General features: G+C 42.5%; 1 protein-coding gene across 2 annotated transcripts; it reads left to right on the top strand.

Annotated features, from left to right (window-relative positions):
* The first annotated feature begins 89 nt into the window (after window positions 1–89).
* Window positions 90–22,564, top strand: EIF2S2 (eukaryotic translation initiation factor 2 subunit beta). 2 transcript variants are annotated; one of them, XR_013961462.1, is made up of 10 exons: window positions 108–271; window positions 9,459–9,636; window positions 11,034–11,137; window positions 14,417–14,552; window positions 15,216–15,316; window positions 15,915–16,063; window positions 17,153–17,209; window positions 20,324–20,409; window positions 21,046–21,442; window positions 22,028–22,564. XR_013961462.1 is itself a non-coding variant. In XM_080684718.1 (9 exons), the coding sequence occupies exons 1-9, from the start codon at window positions 257–259 to the stop codon at window positions 21,219–21,221; spliced, it is 1,002 nt and encodes a 333-aa protein (XP_080540844.1). In that variant the 5' UTR covers window positions 90–256; the 3' UTR covers window positions 21,222–22,089. The 2 variants fall into 2 exon arrangements, 1 of the variants encoding a protein (XP_080540844.1); XM_080684718.1 differs by having other exon boundaries at window positions 90–271; window positions 21,046–22,089.
* Window positions 22,565–23,537: the final 973 nt, after the last annotated feature.

Consider the following 23,537-nt stretch of genomic DNA (forward strand, 5'->3'; position numbering starts at 1 on the left):
TCGATATGCGGCGTCGCCGCGTAACTCGCGCCAGACAGCGCGTTAGGACAGCGCCTCCGCGCGCCTGCGCCGTGACGGGCTCTGCGCAGGCGCATTTTCAGCGCTTGGGAGTCGAGGGCGGGGTATCATCCCTTTCGCTGATGCAAGAGCCTAGTGCGGTTGTGGGAGAGGTGTTGGCGAGATCTGTACCGCGGCTGAGGCCTGGGGCTGACCTGTCCGACTTCTCGTCCGTGTGGAGCCTACTCGAGCCGCAGCCATGTCCGGAGACGAGGTGAGGGCCCGACCCTGGCGTTAAGGCTGGGACTGAGGCGGGGAGCCGAACCCATCCCCGTGTGGGAGACCGAGTCCGCGGCCTAGCGGCCGGCCGCCATGTGGGACAGCCGGGCCTAGGCGGCCCGGAGCAGTAGAGCCAGCGAGGACTCCGGAGCCGCGGTCTTAGCCGCGTCCCGCTCTCCTCAGGGCGGCGGTGCTGAAGCCGGCTTTTCCGGAATGGAGAGTATATGGAGTCGCTCACCTAGAATGGGGCTTGAATGCCGGTTAATGCCCCAACGGAACGAGATTGGGGCTGGCGACCCCTGCATTCCTCTCGATTTGACACTGCAGCTCCAACACTCCTCGCTGGGCGCCGGGGGTGGCGAAAGGAGCCTCCCTGCGCTCCGGCGGAGCGCCCTTGTTAAAAACTTTTGCAGGCTGGCTTTTCCTGATCGGTATCCGCCGTTGTTCTCATCTCGAGTACTATTTATTAAAAAGTCCAGTGGGTGGGGGAGATAGGATGAGAGGTCAAGAGGCTTCAGCCTCAAAAAGTGTCTAACTTTGCAAAGTTTTAGGGTGGAGTCCCGGAGTCTTCCTTCACGGAGTTCACAGTGACGAGAGCGGGAAGTTGGGGCCGCGAAGCTGTCTGGGCCTTTTTCTACCCTCGTGTTTGTACCTCAGCAAATTTCCTCAAATCCCTCTGGCCAGATGTATCCCAGTTCATGTGAAATCAAACGACTTAAGATAAAATTGGATTTTAGGTGTTGTCAGTAGGTATTCATTAACACTGGTGGGAGCGTTACTGCTTCCCGGCCAGCTCTCCCCACCAAAAAAAAAGGGGGGGGGGGCTCTTGAATTTGTAATTCATTTCTGTAAACATTGGAGTGCTTGGTCTATAGAGCCTTGGAGAGAAGGAAGAGGAAAAATCCTAGGCTTTTTGGAGCGTTGCCTTCTGAGATAGCCCATGAACGATCCTTAGCATTTCCTCTTGTGATGGAAAGGCTCATCTTAGGGTAAAGGATGGTTAAGACGACAGGTAAGACTGCTCACAGAAAGTAGACTATCCTAATTTGGTTAGCGCTAATCCCTTGAAATATAGTTAGTGGCTAGTTCATGGAGGGATTTGAAGACCAAATTAAGGAATTTGGATTTATTCTGGAGGGGACGCCAATCTCTCATTTGATTTCCACAATAGTCCTGTAAGATAAGTATTATTGTTAGCCCCATGTTATGGATGAGAAAACTGAGGCTTTGAGTGTTGTATCATGCCCATGATCAAATAGTAAGTGGCTGAGCCAGTAGTAGACTTACAGATCTATGAAATACTAGAGGCCCGGTGCACGAAATTCGTGCACGGGGGTAGGGGGGTGTCCCTCAGCTCAGCCTGCACCCTCTCCAATCTGGGACCCCTCGAGGGATGTCCCGACTGCCCGTTTAGGGATCGGGCCTAAACGGGCAGTCGGACATCCCTCTCACAATCCAGGACTGCTGGCTCCCAACTGCTCTCTTGCCTGCCTTCCTGATTGTCCATAACCGCTTCTGCCTGCCAGCCTGATCACCCCCTAACCACTCCCCTGCCAGCCTGATTGATGCCTAACTGTTCCCCTGCCAGCCTGTTTGCCCCCAACTTCCCTCCTCTGCCGGCCTGGTCATACCTAACTGCCCTCCACTGCAGGCTTGATCGCCCCCAACTGCCCTCCCTTGCAGGCCTGGTCCCTCCCACCTGCCCTCCCCTGCTGGCCATCTTGTGGTGGCCATCTTGTGTCCACATGGGGGCAGGATCTTTTACCACATGGGGGCAGCCATCTTATGTGTTGGAGTGATGGTCAATCTGCATATTACTCTTTTATTAGATAGGACTAGAGGCCCAGTGCACGAAATTCGTGCACAGGGGTCCCTCAGCCCAACCTGCACCCTCTACAATCCAGGAGCTCTCGGGGGATGTCCTACTGGTGGCTTAGGCCCACTCCCGTGGTTCTCTGTTCTCTGCGGGGTCTGGGGGTTTCGCTGCAGCCATGGAGATGAAGCCCCCATGCCCTGCTGCCCACTCTCTGCCTGCCACCGCCATGCGCCATGGGAAGGAAGCCCCAATGCCCTGCAGTGTGCTCTGTCTGCCAGGCCTGGGGGCTTCGCTGACACCGACACACTAAGGAAGCTCCCATGCCCTGTTGTCCGGGCTCTGTCTGCGGAGCTTGGCGGTGTTCCTGCTGCCACCTTGCTAAGGAAGCTCCCAAGCTCTGCTGTCCGGGCTCTGTCTGCCAGGCCTGGGGCTTCCCTGCCATCACCCTGTGAACAAAGCCCCCAAGCCCTGCTGTCCGGGCTCTGTCTGCTGGTCCTGGGGCTTCCCCGCTGCCGCCGCCACTGCTAAGGAAGCCGCCAAGCCCTGCTGTCTGAGCTCTGTCTGCTGGTCCTGGGGCTTCCCCGCTGCCCCCGTGCTAGGGAAGCCCCCAAGCCCTGCTGTCCGGGCTCTGTCTGCCGTGTCTTGGGGGGGGGGGGGATCCAGCTCGCCACTTGGTCCCCGCGAACCCCCACGGGACTGACAGGCCCAGACGCTGCAGCAGCGGTGGAGCGGGGAGGCTGGATCTGCCCCCTCCAGTGGTGGATCCAGCCTCGCTGCTCCGGCGGACAGGCCCGGACACTCCAGCAGTGGGGCTGAGGGGACTGGCCGCCGCCATCTTGTGGCTATGGGGGCCGCCATTTTGTCGTGGAGTGATGGTTAATTTGCATATTACTCTTTTATTAGATAGGATTGCCTACATCTAGGTGACCAGGAGGCTCTTGCTCTCTCGGGAGAAAATGAGTCTGAAGGTAGATGGTTCTTGCTTGGAGGTCATGGTAGACATTGCTCTGGGCTACTGTATTTCAAAAGTTCTGAGAGTGGCAGTGTTTCACGTTTGTTTTTTCTACATATTTTCTAAGCTCTTCATAACCTTTAAAAATAAAACACTTGTGTAGTTCAAAGTACTGTGGGGTGCTGTTTGTGTAGTTTCTATGGTAAAGTGCTCACAAGTGATATAGGGGAAGTTAAGAGAGATCAACTAGTTTGTACAGGAGATAGAAAGAGCCATCAACAGAGAGATTTGTGGTACTGGAGGATTCAGTTTTAGCAGTGGGGTCAGGTTTTGAAGGAAGTGGAATATGGCAGAACCAGCATTCCAGTAGAGAACTTTTGGAAGCCAATAAAATATTAAGTAGCTTGGCACTTTTTAGGTCTACCAGTCCAACTTCATTTTATAGACAGGAAGCTAGGGCCCAGGGAGGTTTACTTGCCCAAGATTACACAGCAAGTTAGTGGGACTAGTACCAGTCTTTGACTTCCACTCTGGAGGGATGTGAGGTTCTGGTTTCTCCAATATTATTGACTAGACTAGATAAGTATTCTTAGGCCAATCTTAATTTCTGACTACTTTACAGACAAGCAAAAATTTCTACATGGAAACAATGAAAGTAAACTGTACACAGTTCTTTTTTATTTTAGAGAAAGGAGGGAAGAGAGAGAAACATCAGTTTGCTGTCCCACTTATCTATGCATTCATTGGTTGATTCTTGTATGTGCCCTGACCAGGGGATCGAATCCACAATCTTGGCTCATAAGAACGATCCTCTAACCAACTGAGCAACATGGCCAGGGCTGTACACATTTCTTTTTATACCTGGTAATTAAAGTCAAAATTCACCACAACATAGCCTTTTTTAACCTAGTGGAACCAAGACCTTTAAAAAGCAGTATTTAAGAAATATGGGTGACGCCCTAGCCGGCTTGGCTCAGTGGATAGAGCGTCAGTCTGCGGACCGAAGGGTCCCAGGTTCGATTCCGGCCAAGGGAACATGCCTGGGTTGCGGGCTTGATCCCCAGTGAGGGGCGTGCAGGAGGCAGCCAATCAATGATTCTCTTTCATCATTGATGTTTCTATCTCTCTCTCCTTCTCCCTTCCTCTCTGAAATCAATAAAGAAATATATATTAAAAAAAAAAAAAAAGAAAAGAAATATGGGTGATGCCTGTAAGGAAAAATCCTCTAATCTGTAGGCATTCATTATTTTCCAGACCAATTTTTTAAAAGTGCTGTCAATAGTTAAGATTGCTTATTACTAGATCCCGTTCACCAAGTGTCAGAACATTGGGTTTTCATACAACACAGTAAGGTGGTTTGCAAAAGAAGCTTTAAGCTAAAGAAGTTTCTGATTTAAAAATGGAATGTGTGTTGTACTAAGTGTACAGAATGCAGAAGAATATAAAGAGAAATAAAAATCTAGAATCCTATCACCTAGAGATAACAACAGTCTTATGTTGCTTTTCAGTCTTAAAAAGCCATTTTTTTAGTCAAGACCAACAGGGCCTTGTGGTTTGGGGGAGGTCTGCTTTGGGCACTGCGTTGGGATCCCTGGTTTCCTTATTTTTAATTCTGAGAGGTGGTGTGAATAAAATGAAGGGATGCGTGTGTCTTAAGTATCCAGAGTCAGTAATTAGGAGAGATATTAATTATTTCAGTGTGTAATTCCTGCAGTTTCAAACCCTTTACAAGGCTACAAATAAACTGTTAACCTATAGGTTAAATACGAATGTTTTTCAGAGGATAAGGCACTTGTGAGGCTGTCCTCTTTTGATTTCAGGACCTCTCTCATCTTTGTTCTGTCATGCTGAGTAATAATAAAATGTAATTATTATTCCAGGGTAGTTGCTACTTGGAAAAAAAAGCAATAAATGAATTGTAAGCCCTGCCAGACAACCAAACTTACCTGGAGTGCTCTGTCCTTTTGCCAAATCTCCATATCTCAGGAGTGTGTATGAACTGTAGTTACCTCCTTGGACATTCCATGTAGGGTGACCTGTGGCTTAGTAGGTCAGCAGTGGGGAACTCTTTTCTCCTGGTTCTTCTTTAAGTTTGCCAAATTAAGTTCTTCAGACTGATTGCATTTCAGAATTACTCATTTATACAATTAGGTCCTTCTTAAGATAGGAGAGGATAACTGAGATGAGGCTATATCAGTTTCCAGAATATCTTGCAGATCCTTCTCTATCGAGTGAGGACGATACCAACCCTACCTTATTATAGACCACAGTTTGGTTTCAGTGTAGCTCAGTTTCCTTAATGTACTTAGGACATAAAGAAATTTAAGCCCTGGCTGGTATGGTTCTGTGGTTAGAGTGTCAGCTTGTGCACCGAAGGGTCTTCAGTTCGATTCCCGGTCAAAGCCATGTACCTGGGTTGCAGTTTGATGTTCAGTCGGGTGTGGAGAGGGCAAGAACTTAACCTGGGGTAATACAAGTAAGAGCAAGAGTCAGGACTTGAATTTAGTCCTTTGGGCACCAGACACTTCACTGTACTGTCATAGCATTTCATTGGGGAAAATGCTAAATTTAAGCATGATAGAATTTGGACATAAATTGGTGAGGGGCTTAAAGAAAAAAATACTTGGTATTTGAATCCAATTTTGTTTGACTTCAGTGACCTCACTCCACTCTACTGGAGTCTACCCTATATGTTATTTAAACTGTTATGTCTAAAATACTTCATCTGGCCCTAACCGGTTTGGCTCAGTGGATAGAGCGTCGACCTGCGGACTGGACTGAAGGGTCCCAGGTTCGATTCCAGTCAAGGGCATGTACCTTGGTTGCGGGCACATCCTCAGTAGTGGGTGTGCAAGAGGCAGCTGAACGATGTCTCATCGATGTTTCCAACTCTCTCTCTCCCTTCCTCTCTTTAAAAAATCAATAAAATATATTTTAAAAAAATAAAATACTTCATCTGTATTTTTTTCCCAAGTGATCAGTACAGTCTACAGCAAGGTATAAATTAATTTTTTGCTTATTCTCTAATGGACATTAGATAAAAATAACCCAAGAAAACTTTGAGTGTTCCAGAAGCAAAAAGCAGATTAAAGGGTTATATAGAAGTTTCTCTTACTCACAGATTTGCTATGTGAAGGGTTGCTGGTGGATTTCCTTAAAGGTTTGTCTAAACTTTAGGATAATATTTAAAAAAATTTTTTTTATTAAGTCATGTCTTCTGGTGTAGTAACCCCAGGTTACCAACCTTAAGTAAACATGTATAATCTGCTTAGTTATTGGTTTTCTCATCCACAAAGTGAGGGGTGTAGCAAAGGTTATTACTAAGGTCCCTTCCCTAAATTCTGCGATTAATTCATCATAAAGTCTCCACATTTGCTCATGAAACTAAAAGTGAAGTTGCTGTACCTTGTGGTAATTTACAAATTGAAAGGCGGTGCACATGTTTAAGAAACACCCCCCTCCACTCTCATTCCATGTTGATATTTTTAATAAATCTTTATTGTTCAGATTATTACAATTGTTCCTCTTTTTTCCCCCCATAGCTCCCCTCCACCCGGTTCCCACCCCACCCTCTGCCCTTACCCCCCCACACACTATCCTCATCCATAGGTGTACCATTTTTTTAAAAATATATTTTATTGATTTATTACAGAGAGGAAGGGAGAGGGATAGAGAGCTAGAAACATCGATGAGAGAGGAACATCGATCATCTGCCTCCTGCACACCCGCCACTGGGGATGTGCCCGCAACCAAGGTACATGCCCTTGACTGGAATCGCTCTATCCACTGAGCCAAACCGGTCAGGGCAGGTGTACCATTTTTGTCCAGTCTCTTCCCGCACCCCCCACACCCTTTTCCTGGAGAATTGTCAGTCCACTCCCTTTCTATGCCCCTGGTTCTATTATATTCACCAGTTTATTCTGTTCATCAGATTTTTTTATTCACTTGATTTTTAGATTCACTTATTGATAGATATGTATTTATTGTTCACAATTTTTATCTTTACCTTTTTCTTCTTCTTCCTCTTCTTAAAGAATACCTTTTAGCATTTCATATAATACTGGTTTGGCGGTGATGAACTCCTGTAGCTTTTTCTTATCTGTGAAGCTCTTTATCTGACCTTCAATTCTGAATGATAGCTTTGCTGGGTAGAGTAATCTTGGTTGTAGGTTCTTGCTATTCATCACTTTGAATATTTCTTGCCACTCCCTTCTGGCCTGCATAGTTTCTGTTGAGAAATCAGCTGATAATCGAGTATGGGTGCTCCCTTGTAGGTAACTGTTTTTCTCTTGCTGCTTTTAATATTCTCTCTTTGTCTTTTCCTCTTGGCATTTTAATTATGATGTGTCTTGGTGTGGTCCTCTTTGGATTCCTTTTGTTTGGGGTTCTGTGCGCTTCCTGGACTTGTAAGTCTATTTCTTTCACCAGGTGGGGGAAGTTTTCTGTCATTATTTCTTCAAATAGGTTTTCAGTATCTTGCTCTCTCTCTTCTTCTGGCACCCCCATAATTTGGATGTTGGTAGCTTGAAGTTGTCCCAGAGGCTCCTTATACTATCTTCATATTTTTGGATTCTTTTTGCTTTTTGCTTTTCCGGTTGAGTATTTTTTGCTTCTTTGTATTTCAAATCTTTGACTTGATACTTGCGATCCTCTAGTCTGCTGTTGGATCTCTGTATATTATTTTTTATTTCAGTCAGTGTATGCTTAGTTTCTAGTTGGTCCTTTTTTATATCCTCCAGGGTCTCACTAAATTTTTTGACCTTTTCTAGAAAATTCTTGAAAAGCCTTATAACCGTGGTTTTGAACTCTATATCCAGTAGTTTGCTTTCCTTCATTTCTTTCATTTGTGACCTGTTTCTTTGTCTCCACATTTTGGCTGCTTCCCTGAGTTGATAGAGTGGCTTTGTGTGCTAGGTGTCCTATAGGGCCCAGTGGCTCATCCTCCCCAGTTACCTGAGGTGGACACTCTTGGTGCACCCCTTTATGGGCTGTGTGCACAGTCTTGTTGTAGTTCAGCCTTGATTGTTGTTGGTATCACTGGGAGGACTTGACCTCCAGGCCAATTGGCTGTGAGGATCAGCTGTGTCTACACTGGGAGAACTTCTGTGTCTACGCTGGGAGAACTTGCTTCAGTGGGGCTTTGGTGCTCACTGAGTCTGCCTCCTGAGTGTGTGCCTTATGGATCTGAGGAGTTGTAATCTGGATGGTCCCACTCTGACCCTTGGGTACACTGGCTCTTGGATCTCCAAGGAGGTGCTAATTTTGCCTCTGCCTGAGGCCACCCAGCAGGAGCTATGGAGAGATCTGCAGATTCCTCTTCTTTGTTTGGGTTTTGGAGATGCCCAGATGAGGCCCAGCTGTGAAGCAATGCAAGCTGCTGTGGGGCCTTGGGCCTTCTTTTGGATGTTCTGGGTCTCACTGACTCAGTTGCAGTTTGTTAGGTAAGTTTAGGACCAGGCCATTCATATGCAAAAGCCTCTGCGCTCAGCTTGGATGGGGCAGAGTCTCAGGGCGGAGCAAGCAGCAATGGCTGCGTGGGGCGGGATCTCAGTGGGGAGCAAACCTCAATGGCTTCCCGTCAGCCCTGCCCTAAGAGGCCCCTGGATCTCAGTGTCCTGTGGTAATCGCTGCAAGAACCTCTGAGAGAAAGCCGCCCTCGAGTTTTGCCCGCTGCCAGACAGTCCAGTTTCTCCCCGTATGAGTCTGGGTCCCCAGAGTCTCGCCCGGAACTGGAGTTCAGAGCAGTCGGGAGCTTTTGTCTCCCTCCCGCTTGAGAAAGCCAGCCACATACTCAGTTGTCAGCCCTCTCCGCGCTCACGCCTCTATACCTCTGCCTTCCGCAGCTCCTGTGAGTCTCAGTGTGCTTTTCTCTTTCCTTCTAGTTGTAGAATTTCCACTCAGTCAGCCTTCCTATGGTTCTGGATGATGTCCGTTTTGTCTTTTAGTTGTAGTTTTGAAATTGTTGTGCGAGGCAGCAGTTCAGGTGTTTACCTATGCCGCCATCTTGGTTTCTCTTTCATTCCATGTTTAATAGTATAAGGAGGGTTGAATGGCCTTGTTTCTAATCCTGTTTGTAGTACTGGAGTGCATCAAATACTCTTACTTTTTTGTTAATTCTCACCCAAGGTTATTTTTCCCATTGATTTTTAGAGAGAGTAGAAGGGAGGAATGGATGGATGGAGAGAGAGAAGCATTGATGTGAGAGAGGCACATCAATTGGTTGCCTCCCACATGCATCTTGACTACAAATCAAACCCGCGACTTTTCAGTGTCTGGGCCCATGCTCTGACCACTGAGAAACACGTTGGGCCAGAGCGAAATACTCTTACTTTTAAGTATATGTCTTTTGAGAATACAGCATAGTTGGAGTGTGAAAACAATCACTTGGTCCCTTTTTTATTGTCTTTTAAACAGATGATTTTTGATCCTACTATGAGCAAGAAGAAAAAGAAGAAGAAGAAGCCTTTTATGTTAGATGAGGAAGGGGATGCCCAGACAGAAGAAACTCAACCCTCAGAAACAAAAGAAGTGGAGCCAGAGCCCACTGAGGACAAAGATGTAGAGGCTGATGAAGAGGACAGTAGGAAAAAAGGTGAGTGGTAGATGTGAGAGAGGCACTTTTTTGCTGAAAGGCCTATTTCTCTTCCATTGTGTTTCGGATTTTGTGCATACATTGACCCCTCAGTCTGATAAGGCTATTCCAGTGAAAGTTGAGGCCATCAACAGTCTGTGGGCACTGGACCTTGCCATATTTCTGGTAGATTCGTTCCAGGAAAATTCCTACTGAATCCACAAGTGGCTACACCTTGTCATTCCAGGGCTGATTTTCCAGTCTAACCTGTCAGGTCTCTTTTTGTATTTTAATGGTGATTGTATTTGAGTGTAGGCAGAAAGAAATAAGACCAAGATAGGTAGTTTTGTGTCTTAGCAAGTCTGAAAACATACAGAAGAAATTAAAATTATTTAAAAAGTGTTTCAGTTTAGACACCAGCATTAGTTACTCACTTTTGTGCTTTGACAAAGATAATTATTTATTAGAAATGAGTGATTCAGTAAACATAATATCTGTTGAATATAAGACACTACTGGAGATAGAGAGAACTGACTTTCAGTGAACTTCTATCATGTGCTAAGCATCTTGTATATGATTAAAACAAACTTGGAAAGTAAGTCATTCTTGCAGTAAGACAAAATGAATTCATAAATAGCTCCTTGAAAAAAACGTTGTAGCAGAGGGATCCTAAAATATTTCTAGTGTACAACAGTGTAGGACAAATGGAAAATTTATTGAACGTAACCCAATATTACTCAGTAATGACAGATAAAATTCATTTTATTCATGTTGTAGCCTCATTTGATGAATGTGAAATACTTTATAAGGCCTTTTGTTGATGCATTGATTGATTGATTGATTGATTGATTAACAAGTAGAGCTAGGCACTAGGATATAGGTGAACAAAGCATATTATCTATTAGTATCTCTTTTTAGTATCTATTAGGAAGATAGATAAGCAAGCCAGTAAGTACCTCCTTTGGAATGACAGAAGATACTATTGAAGCACCTTGGGGGCATCCAATTGGGGGAAAGGGATAGATAGGCTTAGAAAAGGCTTCTTAGTGGAAGTAACTCTAACAAGATCCTGTAAGAGTTATGTGGGAGAGTCCATGGCAAGGGTTGGAGTTGAGAGACCACAGGCATTGCTAAAGTGGAAGTACTTCATTTGGGCTGGAACCAGGGATTAAAGTATGGGAGATAAGATGTTAGCAGAAGTGGAGAGAGAAAGCTGGGGGGGCCTTGGAAATTGTGTTAAAACCCTGACTTTGTCTTGGGAACAGTGAGGCATGATATGATCAGATTCATAAATGTTCTCAATATGGCTTTCTAATTAGGTTTTTCCTAATTACTAGCTTAAATGTTGGTTTAACTCATAATTGGATGCTTTGCCTTCTGTTTGTTGTTAATTAATAATCTTAATTATGTCTTTTTAGATGCCTCTGACGATCTAGATGACTTGAACTTCTTTAATCAAAAGAAAAAGAAGAAAAAAACAAAAAAGATATTTGATATTGATGAGGCGGAAGAAGGTGTAAAGGTAGTATTGCTTTCTTATTGAAGGTAAAATTTGACCTCTTGAAAGGTTGCTCAATGGCTGATGTTTCTCCCTCTTTGTTTCATCTCTTACTAGCTTTGCTTTTGTTAGTACTTAATCACACTGTTATGGTCATTATGTCTGATTAAGGTATTTTAAAGGAATTATGATGAAAAGGAATGTAAATTTGGGTTTTACGTATTTTATTGTGGGCCTGTAAAATGATTACAAAACTAGAGGCCCGGTGCACAGATTCTGCACTGGTGGGGTCCCTTGGCATGGCTTGTGGAGATCAGGCCAAAACGCAGCCACCACTGCTTGGTAGGCTCGCTGCTGCTCTGCTGTGGTCTCCAGACTGCTGTGGTGGCCAGCGGTGAGCCCTGCGTCTGGCACCTATCAGTCAGCTGAGCTGCGCTCCTGCTGTGGGAGCACACTGACCACCCGGGGGCAGCTCCTATAAATGCCTCTTGTTATTAACTAGACTGCAATTGGGTGAGTAAGAGATCTATATCTATAAAAGGCTAATATGCAAAGTGTCCCCTCAGGAGTTTGATCGGAAGTTTGATCGCTTGCTATGACGTGTGTTGACCACCAGGGGGTGTCGTGGAACAAAGAAAGGCCCCAATGGGCCCTGATCGCTGGCCAGACCTAGGGACCCTACCTGTGCATGAATTTTGTGCACTGGGCCTCTAGTATTTCAATAAGTGAGAAATCTGTGAACCAAATACTCTCTTGGTTTCCTCTGTTAAACTTTGGTGGCATGTTGAAGAAACATACATTTATGTGTCACCTGAGCCACAAAGACTGTATGTGTACCTCTGAGCACCAACCTGTGGTGGTTGTGCCTGATGATCTTATGGCCCGTGGGAGAACCAGAGCACTCAGGCTGTTTTATGGAGTTCTCTGATCTTGTTGGTTCTCTTAATACTAGATCGATTTCCAATATAAATATTTTAGGATTCTTTTGAATAAGTACAGTAGATACATGGGTGGATAGTTAGGTGAATAGGATCGATGGAGGGATGAGCTGAAAGTCTGCTCTTAAAGATCCCATTTTGTGTCCTTTACCCAAACGTTTCTTTGGTAAAGTTTATTTGCTCAAACTTAAGTAAACAAGGTGTATCCCAAATGTAGCAGGAAATGTATACTGTATAGTAATTTATTGCATTTTGGAAATAGTGTCACAGTTTCCACGACTTGGTTAATTCAGATGTGTATTGGTGAGTGCATTGAGTCATCAGACATTGTGTACTAATTGCTAAGGTACTGAAATAAGTAAGATATTTTCCCCATTTTCAGAATAATTTAGAACAAGATCATTTTACATGGATTTATCTTATTTTCTCCTTGTTTGGGAATTCTCTTCTCTTCCTACTATTGCAGGGAATTTGAGAAAGAGAGATGCTCAAATTATACTGAACAAGTGAGGTTTAAATATCCTGGATAACAAAGTGACACATCAGAGATATATCACAGAAAATCTTGGTTAACAAGGTTTTCTTGGTTGATTCCTCTGGTTAGTAGCTTTTGTCCTGTAGAGTTACTTATATAAGCTCTATCTACTCTTATTAAGTGCTTGAATACTTTTTTCTCTGTTATTGAAGTCATAACGTAAGAGTGTATTACCAATATCTTTATCAGTCAGGGCATGGACGTTAACTTGTAGGTGATGTGTTTTTAAAAACTTGGGTTGCTCTCCTATCTGAATTTTCAGACCATCACAGGGCTTTTGAAAAATCTTGAAAAATACCGCTGTTCTCTTCCTTTCCTCGGGTTGGAAGTAGATCTTACTGAGATAAAGTAAATAATAGCATAGGACTAGAAAGCTGGCTGGTATGTGCTAATTGATATTTGGCATATCTGAGTTTCTCATTTATTGACTGTCATCTTAGAGACTAAGTTAATAACTGGTTTTTTATTTGTGTATTATCTAGCTAATACACATGGGCTGATTGGTCTTTAATGGCCAAATATGGCACTAAGACCACACAGCTGGATATGGGATCTTAGAGCTGAGCTTCATTTACTCCCAACTATTTAAACTTTTCTGCTGATAAGATTTCTGAAATTACTATAGCCATTATGAGACTAGTTCAGTTGTAAGCACACAAAAATAGATATTGATAGGTAATGTTGACAGCACATTTCAGGACAGGGAGCTGGATAAGCTCATGAAAGGAGGGAGAGATTGGAGAATGAGACTGGCTCTTCTTGGGGGTTTATGACTAATTTCTGGGCTGTGACATGCCCTATTTTCATCTATGACTATAGCAACTAATCTTGGGATCAACCTTTACCTTGTCTCCATTCATTCATGTGATCCTAGTTCTCCATGGGTTCTGCCTTTCCCTTCTTTAATGATGTCATCTATTGAAGTGATGCCCAAATACCTTTTCGAAGTCTGGTAGCAAGGCTGACTGTGGTATAATAAAAAATATTTAGTCTTTGTCTCTGGTTCCTGGCACACAGCTCCTAAAACCCTTACAATCTCTGGAATGGTAAAAGTGTCAATTTTGAGATGACTGGTGGCTGGGAACTCATGAATAGCTTCAGTATAGGTAGGAGCTGGTCATCAGAAAAATTAAGCCATGATTAGATGATTGGAATTCATATACACCCAGCCACCCTCCCCCTTTTAACCCTCTTCATGGGGAAGGGGGTTAGAACTTGAGTTCAGTCACCAGCAGTCAGTGATTTAATCAGTCGTGACTGGCCTCTGAAGTGAGGATAGTCTTGTGGGACCGAGCCCTTAAACCTGTGGAGTCTATCACTAACTACAGGTAGTTTCAGAGTTAAAATGAATTATAGGTCACCCAGTTAGTTGGAGAGTTGAAGAATTGGTGTGGAAAAACACCATGTATTTGGTGTCAGGAGGAAAAAAAATCCTCCTCCCACTGATTATATCAGAATACTTAGGAACTTCTTTAAAATACTCCTGACCCTTGTTCCTGCTAAAGATTGTCAGTCAAAAGATTTAAGAATCTTAATAAACATTTACTAGGTGATTCTGATAGTGACCTGGTTTGGAAACAGATAATATTTTTTTAAGACCCCAAGGCTGGTGAATAAAAAGAAAGGAAAAGATCCCACAGAACTGTCTCAAATTTCCAGTGTAAATGACAGGGACTCGCTGAGCCGCTTTGGCTCACCTATAAGAGACATTTCTTATATGTAACTTCAGTTTTGAATATTAAAATTTTTCCCTCTAAAAGGATGTCAGCCCATATCATTTTTTTAAAATCCTGTAATCAAAATGTTGAAACTTATGTCTTAATTTCTTAGGATCTTAAGATTGAAAGTGATGTTCAAGAACCAGCTGAACCAGAGGATGACCTTGACATTATGCTTGGCAATAAAAAGAAGAAAAAGAAAAATGTCAAGTTCCCAGATGAGGATGAAATTCTAGAGAAAGATGAAGGTAATATTGGGGGCTTGTTACTTAGGCCTTTGGACTAATCTCTTTGATAGGTGGGCTCCTCTTTTATTTATTTATTTTTTTACCCTTATTTCCACCTGATTATGGAAGCTAAAAGGAAAACAGTATCTAACTTGATGACAGTTAAAGATTTCATGGGGGTAGAATTTGGCAATTGTAATTTACTAAATCATGCAGCTTCAGGTGATTGGGAAAATTACTGTCACTGAATTTTAAATGTTGGAAAAGATTTTTTCATTTTGTTAAAAGTGCTGTTTTATTAGTTTCTAAGTGCCATAGGGTCTTTAAAGAACTTTACTATAGTCAGCAGATGGGTTTTTATGGATGTGGATGTTTCTTAAGTACCTAAATAGTTGGATGTTTTTTCTTCTAATTATCCCAGTGCCTTATTTTATCTTGTTTGTTAAATCAAGAAACAGTTAGGTGTGTCTGTGTTATCACAAATTCTTAATTAGAGAGGTCTCTATTAAGGGTTGTTTATGAAAGTCCCCATTTTTAAGGAATGAGAGGTTATTTATGAAACTTAATGCCTTTATGCTTGAGGCTGTTTTGAATGTAGTTCTGGGAGGGAAGACAAATGTCTTTGATACTTTCATTTCTCTAGATCTGCCTCTACCCCTCATTCTTAGTCTTTGTTATCTGTAGCTTTAGAAGATGAAGACAGCAAAAAAGATGATGGTATCTCATTCAGTAACCAGACAGGCCCTGCTTGGGCAGGCTCAGAAAGAGACTACACGTATGAGGAGGTAAGACAGATTCTGTTACGGAAATGGGGCTAAGCTAGTCACTAGAACTCAAAGAAAAGCAAGATAAATCCTCGCTGAATTGGAAGGGCCATTGTACTCCAAATTGTTAGTGAAGCAGACTCAGAGGTTATGTAGCCAGTGCACAGCATTGCCTGCTGCCCTCATGTGGCACAGCCAGTGTGGAAGTCATTATAGTACTCACTGTTCCCATCTGAATCTGTGAACATGGAGATAGAGCCCCTGGAATGGGAGGGGAAGCAGTGGAGGGAGGAATTGGCTAATTTGGGGTCAGAATAGTATGGAGTTTGCTTATTTGGGCTTTCCTGAATCTTATTCTTGACTGTATCAGATACTTTCCCATAGAAACAGCAGAGTTAGTAGGGGTTTATTCATTCATTGACTTTGAACAAGGAATTGAGCATTCATAATGGACCAGATCCTGGTTGAGAATTGAGTCCTGCGCTCAAGGAGCTCCCAGAATGTAGAGTGATGTGTGTATTTAATAAAAAGTGAAGTTTGCTTAAAGGTAAAGCAAAGATTCCAGTATACTTTTCTGCTATTAATAAGAATGTACATGAATACCACTTTATCTCTATAGCTACTGAATCGAGTGTTCAACATCATGAGGGAAAAGAATCCAGATATGGTTGCTGGAGAGAAAAGGAAATTTGTCATGAAACCTCCACAGGTTGTCCGAGTAGGAACCAAGAAAACTTCTTTTGTCAACTTTACAGATATTTGTAAACTGTAAGTTCGTTAATGGAGAATCTCCATTCCAAATACCAAATTTTCAGTGATGTTTATGTTAAAGGTCCTAATTGAAGACTTCATTACAGGTAGAAAGAGTATGCATAGTTGTTGAAGTTGCGTTGAGGAAAGTCAGAGTTCAAATATATCAGTTCTTTCTACTTACAGGTCTCAGGGCTTGTATTATCAGACATCCAGAGGTTAGAGAAGCCAACTCATGCTGATGCATGAGAATGGATCCAGATGGAGTGAAGAGTGTGGAGGCTAAATGTACTCCTCAGACAGGAGCTTGGCCAACTCAGGGAGGTAGAAAAGCTTTTGAGGCTGGGGTGGGCTTGCCAAGCAAATGAGCTCAGGGAAAACAGCTAAATTTGGTGTGCCCCTTCCTCAGATGGACATTGTCAAGACAGAGCTTTTTTAAATATATTTTTTATTGATATTTTACAGAGAGGAAGGGAGAGGGATAGAGAGTTAGAAACATCGATGAGAGAGAAACATCGATCAGCTGCCTCCTGCACACCTCCCACTGGGGATGTGCCCGCAACCAAGGTACATGCCCTTGACCGGAATCGAACCTGGGACCCTTCAGTCCGCAGGCTGACGCTCTATCCACTGAGCCAAACCGGTTTCGGCAAGACAGAGCTTTTTTAATTACCATCACATTCCATGCCTCTCACCCCCAAGTATCCTATTGCCCAGATTTGGTGTATTTGACCTTTTGACACAGTTACTTCATATCTTTTTACTTCTTTAAAAGAGGGTTTTACAGTTACAATTAAAGCCATTGTTTGTATCTCTTTCATCTTCCTTCCCAGAAAAAGATGTTACTTTCTAAAGTTGTTTACCTTTTCTGTCCATGTTTATAGACATTTACTCATAGGTATGTACAGTATTTATAAATAACTTGAAATATTATTTTATGGTCTTTAAAATGTATTACATATCTTTTATTTCAGAGTTTGATGAACTGTGCACTAAAGTTCACCTAATAGCAGAATAGTCACAAATTGAAACAGTGAACAAGTTGGTTTTTAAAAGTTTGGTTAGTTTTCCATGGAGGATAGTTTATATATTCTACTTTCTTTTTAGATTACATCGTCAGCCCAAACATCTCCTCGCATTTTTATTGGCTGAATTGGGTACAAGGTAAGAAACTATATTTGCATTTATATATACACTAAGTGGCCAGATTATTATGATCTCTGAATGCATAATAATCTGGCCACTCAGTGTATGTCCTATATAATAAAAGGCTAATATGCACATTGTCCCCTCGACCAGGAGTTCGACCTGCAGGCAGGCCGGCCAACTGCCCATGTTCCCTCCCCCAGGCCAGGCTGGCCGGACCCCACCCATGCACGAATTCATGCACCGAGCCTCTAATACACACACACACACACACACACACACACACACACACACACACACACACGCCAGATTATTATGCATTCAGAGATCATAATAATCTGGCCACTCAGTGCAGTTACATACAGTATTACTGGACATTTCATAAGAACTTTTCTTAATCTGAAAAGGATATGTAATACACTTAGAAAAAAAATTTCGCTGCCCTGGACAGGTGACTTGGTTGGTTGGAGCACCATCGTCCTGTGTACCAAAAGGTTACGGGTTTGGTTAGAGTGCGTATAGGAGGCAACGGATCCATCTCTCTCTCAAATAAATTAAAAAACAAAACACATATCCTTAAGTGAGGATAAAAAAAAAGAAAAAAAATTTCACCTGATTATCAGAGGAACTTCTAGGCCACTGAAAGAGGGAAGTCTCAACTCATTTCTGTGGGAGAGCTTGGCTGCTTGGGAATAGAGACCTGAATTAACAGTGACTCATCTGACAGGCCTGTTGGCATACCAGAATGAATCATGACACTGCTGTGTTGAGAGTTTCCTGTCATTAACTGGATTCTTAGATCTTTATGGAGCAAATATTAGATTTCAAAGGAAATTATTTTCTTAGGTCAGTATTTATTTCTAAATTGTTAATAGGCTATTGATGAAATACAGCTTACAAATTGATGAGTGGCACAAGAGAAACGTTGAAACAGGGATCCATAATTAGTTACTTCCTTATCTTAAGAGCTCACCTGTTGAAGGCACCGAGCCAGTCCATCCCCATTGAATTGACTGTTAAGTGCTAGGAAGCCAACCGTCTATTTAAAAATAAGTAGATTCAGGGCATAATAAAGATGAATAACACATATTGAGCATCTTGGGTACCATTTCAGTCTTACAACAGTTGCATGAACTGTTAATAAAAATTAATATTAGCTGTCTTAAAGATTTGGAAACTATTTTAGTGAAGTTGTAGTTGGTCATATAACTAATGGTACAGTCAGCATGCAAACTCAGATCTGCTTTTTCTCAGGAGCTTGAGCTCTTTTAAAAGACTTAATCCTGTGCCTTGCTGGCAGTATAGAGATAATGAACGTGTTCTGCTCTCTTCCTTTTCTTGAAACTCTGTTGGAATTGGCTACACTTGCTGTGGGGTTAAGGAGTAGTTTACTTGACTAGTGGTAGATATGTTGTAAAAGAATTAAGTTTTAAATGTAAATTATATAATCGTTGCTTTTTATTTTTTAAGGCCACCAAAAATTTTGGTTGCCTCCCCCCCAAAAAAATTGGGAGAGATCATTGCTTATTTTTAACTTGCATAAATTAGTGAAGGAGTAAAAGTTAGCAGTATTTTCCCTACTTCTCAGAATAATTTCTTAAGGTCAGTGGACTTAATATAGGGTTGAAAAAAGTCAATTTCTTTTGACAGTGAATGAAAAAACATTCTCTACATCAAGTATTAGAATTCACCATAGCCTGTAGATTAAGGGTTCCAGTCCATGGAGGATAATAATAAGACTTTATAGTTAAAGGAGAATCACAGCAGAGATTCGGTATAAAAGTCATTTTTAAAAAATGTTTTTATTGATTTTTAGAGAGGAAGGGAGGTGGGGGGGAAGAAACATCAATGAGAGCGAGACATTGATCAGCTGCTTCCTGCATGCCCCGCACTGGCGATGGAGCCTGCAACCCTGGCATGTGCCCTGACCAGGAATCAAAATGGTGACCTCTCAGTGCACGGGACGACGCTCAACCAACTGAGCTACACTAGCTAGGGTGCAAAAGTCATTTTTATAGTGAAATGTTGAAATTTAACACTACCTGGATGAATTTTGTTTCACTTTGTGATTTGTAATTTTTAACAAATGTCTAGCCTAGAGCTTTGCTCTCTCAAAGTGCTTGTCATCAGCTTCTTTTGAAAAAGTTTCTCTTTTTTAAAAAAAAGAGGGGAGAGCTAGAAACATCAATGATCAGAATCATTGATTGGCTGTCTCCTTTACACCCCCCCACTGGGGATCGAGCCTGAAACCCAGTCATGTGCCCTGACCGGGAATTGAACCGTGACTTTCCAGTTCATGGGTCCACGGTCAACCACTGAGCCACACCGGCTGGGCTCAAAACGTTTTAAGTACCATTGACAATATGTGGCCTGTGACTCCAACTGTACTTGAGGGGTAGAGGGATTAACAGTTTTATAGAAATATATTTTACACATTTAAATATACAATTCAGCCCAGCTGGTGTGGCTCAGTGGTTGAGCATTGAACTAAGAATTGGGGTCAGGGTTCTCTTCCAGGTCAGGGCATATGTCCTGGAGTATCGATCGATCCCCACAGTAGGGGGCGTGCAGGAGGCAGTTGATCGAGGATTCTCTCTCATCATTGATGTTTCTATCCCTCTCCGAAATCAATAAAAATATATTAAAAAATAAAAAAATGTACAATTCAGTGTTCACATAATTAATTGAACTAGTACCACAATCGGTTTTAGGACATTTTCATCAACTCTATATGATAATCAAAATATGTATTTGGTGCCTAGAATTTTTAAAAATAGGTCTTACTTTGAACATGGTATATATTCAGTAAAAGTGTTTTACCTTGTTGGATGAATGAGCCATCACACAGTTAAGGAAGCAATTTGTGTTTAGACTTAAAATCAACTATAAATTTGATTTGTTGCTGAAGACTTAATTGGTTGAAATTGGATTAAGTGTTAGGAAATGTAGATAGGTCATCAGGTACCAACTACTTAATTAAAAATAATTTTTGAGAAACCAGGTAGTATAGCACTACTTCTAGAATTTAACCTATGCCATTGAATATATTTTAAATTCATTGAATGTAAAGATCCTGGAATTTGGTTCCCTATAGGAAAAAGCAATAATGGAGATATTTGTTTTCTTTCATAGTGGTTCTATAGATGGTAATAACCAACTTGTAATCAAAGGAAGATTCCAACAGAAACAGATAGAAAATGTTTTGAGAAGATATATCAGTAAGTGTATGATTTAATCTCAGTACATCACTCTGAAATGTTCTCATCAGGTTGTATTATTTTGGGGAGTCATTGGTTTGTAATGGAGCTGGAAAGGCTGGCCTTAAAGGATGAGGTAAAATGAGAGTGATGGGGAAGTGGGGCAGGGAGGTGGCTCTTGGCCGCTGATTGGGGGGTGCAGGGACAAGGCCCAGCCAATCAAGGCTGCTGGTTGGTTCCAGGCTGAAGGCCAACCCAGAGAAATCAGTCTGCATTCAGGCCTGGTCTGCATTTATCTCCTTCATCACGTAAAATTGACAGGTCTCTTCCCACCTACCTCGGAAAGCTGTAAGGTCTTTCTTAGTGGCTCTCCTGTAAAAAAAAGCATGAGTAGGCATCTGGCTAGTGTTCCTGCTTCCTTGGACATTTGAAGTCTTCCCCCCGCCCCCCAACCCATGGTTTAGTACCTGAAGCATCGCAGCAGATGGCTTGTGTTTTCTTACCCTGGAATAGTTTAGGGATAAACTTACAAATAAGTTTAGCTAAGCTTCCTTGGTCTGGGTGCCAGCCTGGGCTTGTAGAGTTCAGTGTAGAAGTGTTTCTAGAGGAAAGAAACCACGGGCCACCAGTTAATTCTGTATGTTGCTTTTCCTGCAGAGGAATATGTCACCTGTCACACATGCCGATCACCTGACACAATCCTGCAAAAGGACACCCGACTCTATTTCTTACAGTGTGAAACTTGTCATTCTCGATGCTCTGTTGCCAGCATCAAAACCGGCTTCCAGGCTGTCACGGGCAAGCGAGCACAGCTCCGTGCCAAAGCTAACTAATTTGCTAATCACCACTGATTTTGCAAAGTGTGTTGTGGAAATTTGGCTGGACTGGTTTACCATCAGAGTGGATATACCATTGTATTAAAAAAACAAGATAGAAAAGCTGCCAAGTTCTTTGGTGTATGGCTGGTTGGTCTGAAATCCTTGCAAGATGCCGATGCTCAAGCTGTTGACATAATCATTGCCTACTTTAACAACTGTCAGAGAAACGAGATGGGGTAAGGTGGTGCTTTTTTAAAATCGTTCACAGACTTCTGTAAAATGCAAGAGAAATTAAAGTTATTATAACTGATTCTTTCAATTTGGTTTGTCCTTCAGTTTTCTTAAAAAATTGTGCTTAATGAATTCAGCAAAACAGTTTGGGCCTGGGATCTGGTGAGGTTTCTGCATCCTTATCCTGAAAACGACACTGGCAGTGACTTCAGCTGGGCAGCCATTTCCTCTCAGCTTCTCCTGAGATGCATAAAGTGGACACAGCTTCCCACGAGAGGGCGGTTGGAGCATGAGATTTGGGAGGACAGCCTATTTTTAGTGTCCAGGGGATGATTACTTAGATATGAATTCATTTCATTACGTGAGGGTTGTTGCTACTACCTCACTGCCAAGTCCTCTAGCTGTCACCACGAGGGAATACAAGGTGCTAGGTACCCTCCCTCTTTTGAATTTTCTTATTGGCCACCAAGAGAATCTTAGAAACAGCTGTGAAGTGTGTCTCATAAGAGATGTGCATGTGCAGTACAAAAAAAGTCTAAACCATGATACTAGAGGAAGTTTTTCTTTTTCTTCCACAACTTGTGTTCCAGGTTTGAAAAGACCCACCACAAATGCTTTTCTATTTTCTGTATTAAAGTATCTTTTGAAAGAGGTGATGCTGCCTGTGTGTGGTGCTTCTGGTGCCTCCAGTTCTGCCTTCTGAGGATTTGGCTGAAAGGGTATTTCTCCATTGAGCATGAGGGAAAGATCATCTTATATGTCTGCTGTGATTGCCTTGCACACACTTGCCAAGGATGAGGGCATAATGTTGCTCCTACTTTCTTGATGCAAGACTAATCCTAAGCAGCTCAGAAGCAGCCAGTCACTTGGCCCTGAATGTCTTGACCATGGTTGTTTTTAATCACTGTGACCCTTAATTTTAAAGTACAAGCCAAGTGTTATAAAATACTTTGGCCGTAAAGTGTTGGAGGGAGCAGAGCATTCCTTCAAACTGGCTGAGCTGCGGCCACTGCTCTGATGAACTCGACTGCTGTTTATGCCATCTTCCTTTTGTATCTGCGCCCACACAGTTCCCAATGTTGGATGTTACTGAGTAAATAAAGCAAGGATCAGTGCCTCTTGTGTAATCAGTGCTCTATTACTTTTGTGTGTATATGTTTTCATTTAGTGGGACCCCTCAGGGGAAGACATGGGACTTTACAGTTTGGTGATAGGTTGGCATAGTTATGTTGACAATTTCAATGCATCTTTAATTTCATTCTCAAAACAGATTCATCTCTGAACTGATCCTGACCCTTTAAGATAGTCCAGTTGAGATATTGTTTAATTGGCTTGACTCTAAGGAACCCATTAAAAATGGTGGGTTGCCCTAGGTTACCCATTCACAAGTAACATTAACCTTTTGCCTGCTACCTCTCAGCAAACAGCTCAGCTGGAAGGGAACCTTCTATAGAGTAACAAAGCAAAGGCATTTGAGGGTTTCTGGTCACATTCTGGTTGTGAGAAGAATGAGGCCACTATTTCCAGTGTCGGGAAACAGTGTTGAGTATTCCTAACTGTGAAAAGGGGAAAAGAAAAGAGTTCCATGGTAAAGTTTGAGAGTAGATAAACAAGTTCCATGACCACCTAAGTTTTAGTTTGCTGACATACATTTTCATGAGCGCATAAACATGCGATTATCTCTAGTCTTTAGAAAATGCTCTTGACTCCATGCCCAACCCCACCTACAGAAAACGTTAAGCTTGTCCCAAAGTATCTTCCTGGAGTGACCCCACACTTCAGAGGTCCCTGCCCACTGCACAGAAAACATCGTTGTCCTGCCCACAATAATGTCAATACTGAGAGCAGAGTTTTGTTCCCAATACTGAGAACAAGCAGTGCTTAGCAAGTTGTAGGTGTTCCAATATTTGAATGTGTTTCTTTAAAAGCATAGAATATGTAGATTTTTGTAGCCTCCTTTGCCCCCCAATATCTTGCAGGATAAGTGTTGTGCATAAAAAATGCTGGGCTAGACAGCCTGGAAGAAGTGCTACCGTGGTGTGAGTCCTCAGCTGTAACTTGGCCTCCCTCATCCAGATCTTTTGCCCTGGCAATACAAAG

This window comes from Plecotus auritus, assembly GCF_963455305.1.
Source record: "Plecotus auritus genome assembly, chromosome: 8".
Lineage (NCBI taxonomy): Eukaryota > Metazoa > Chordata > Mammalia > Chiroptera > Vespertilionidae > Plecotus > Plecotus auritus.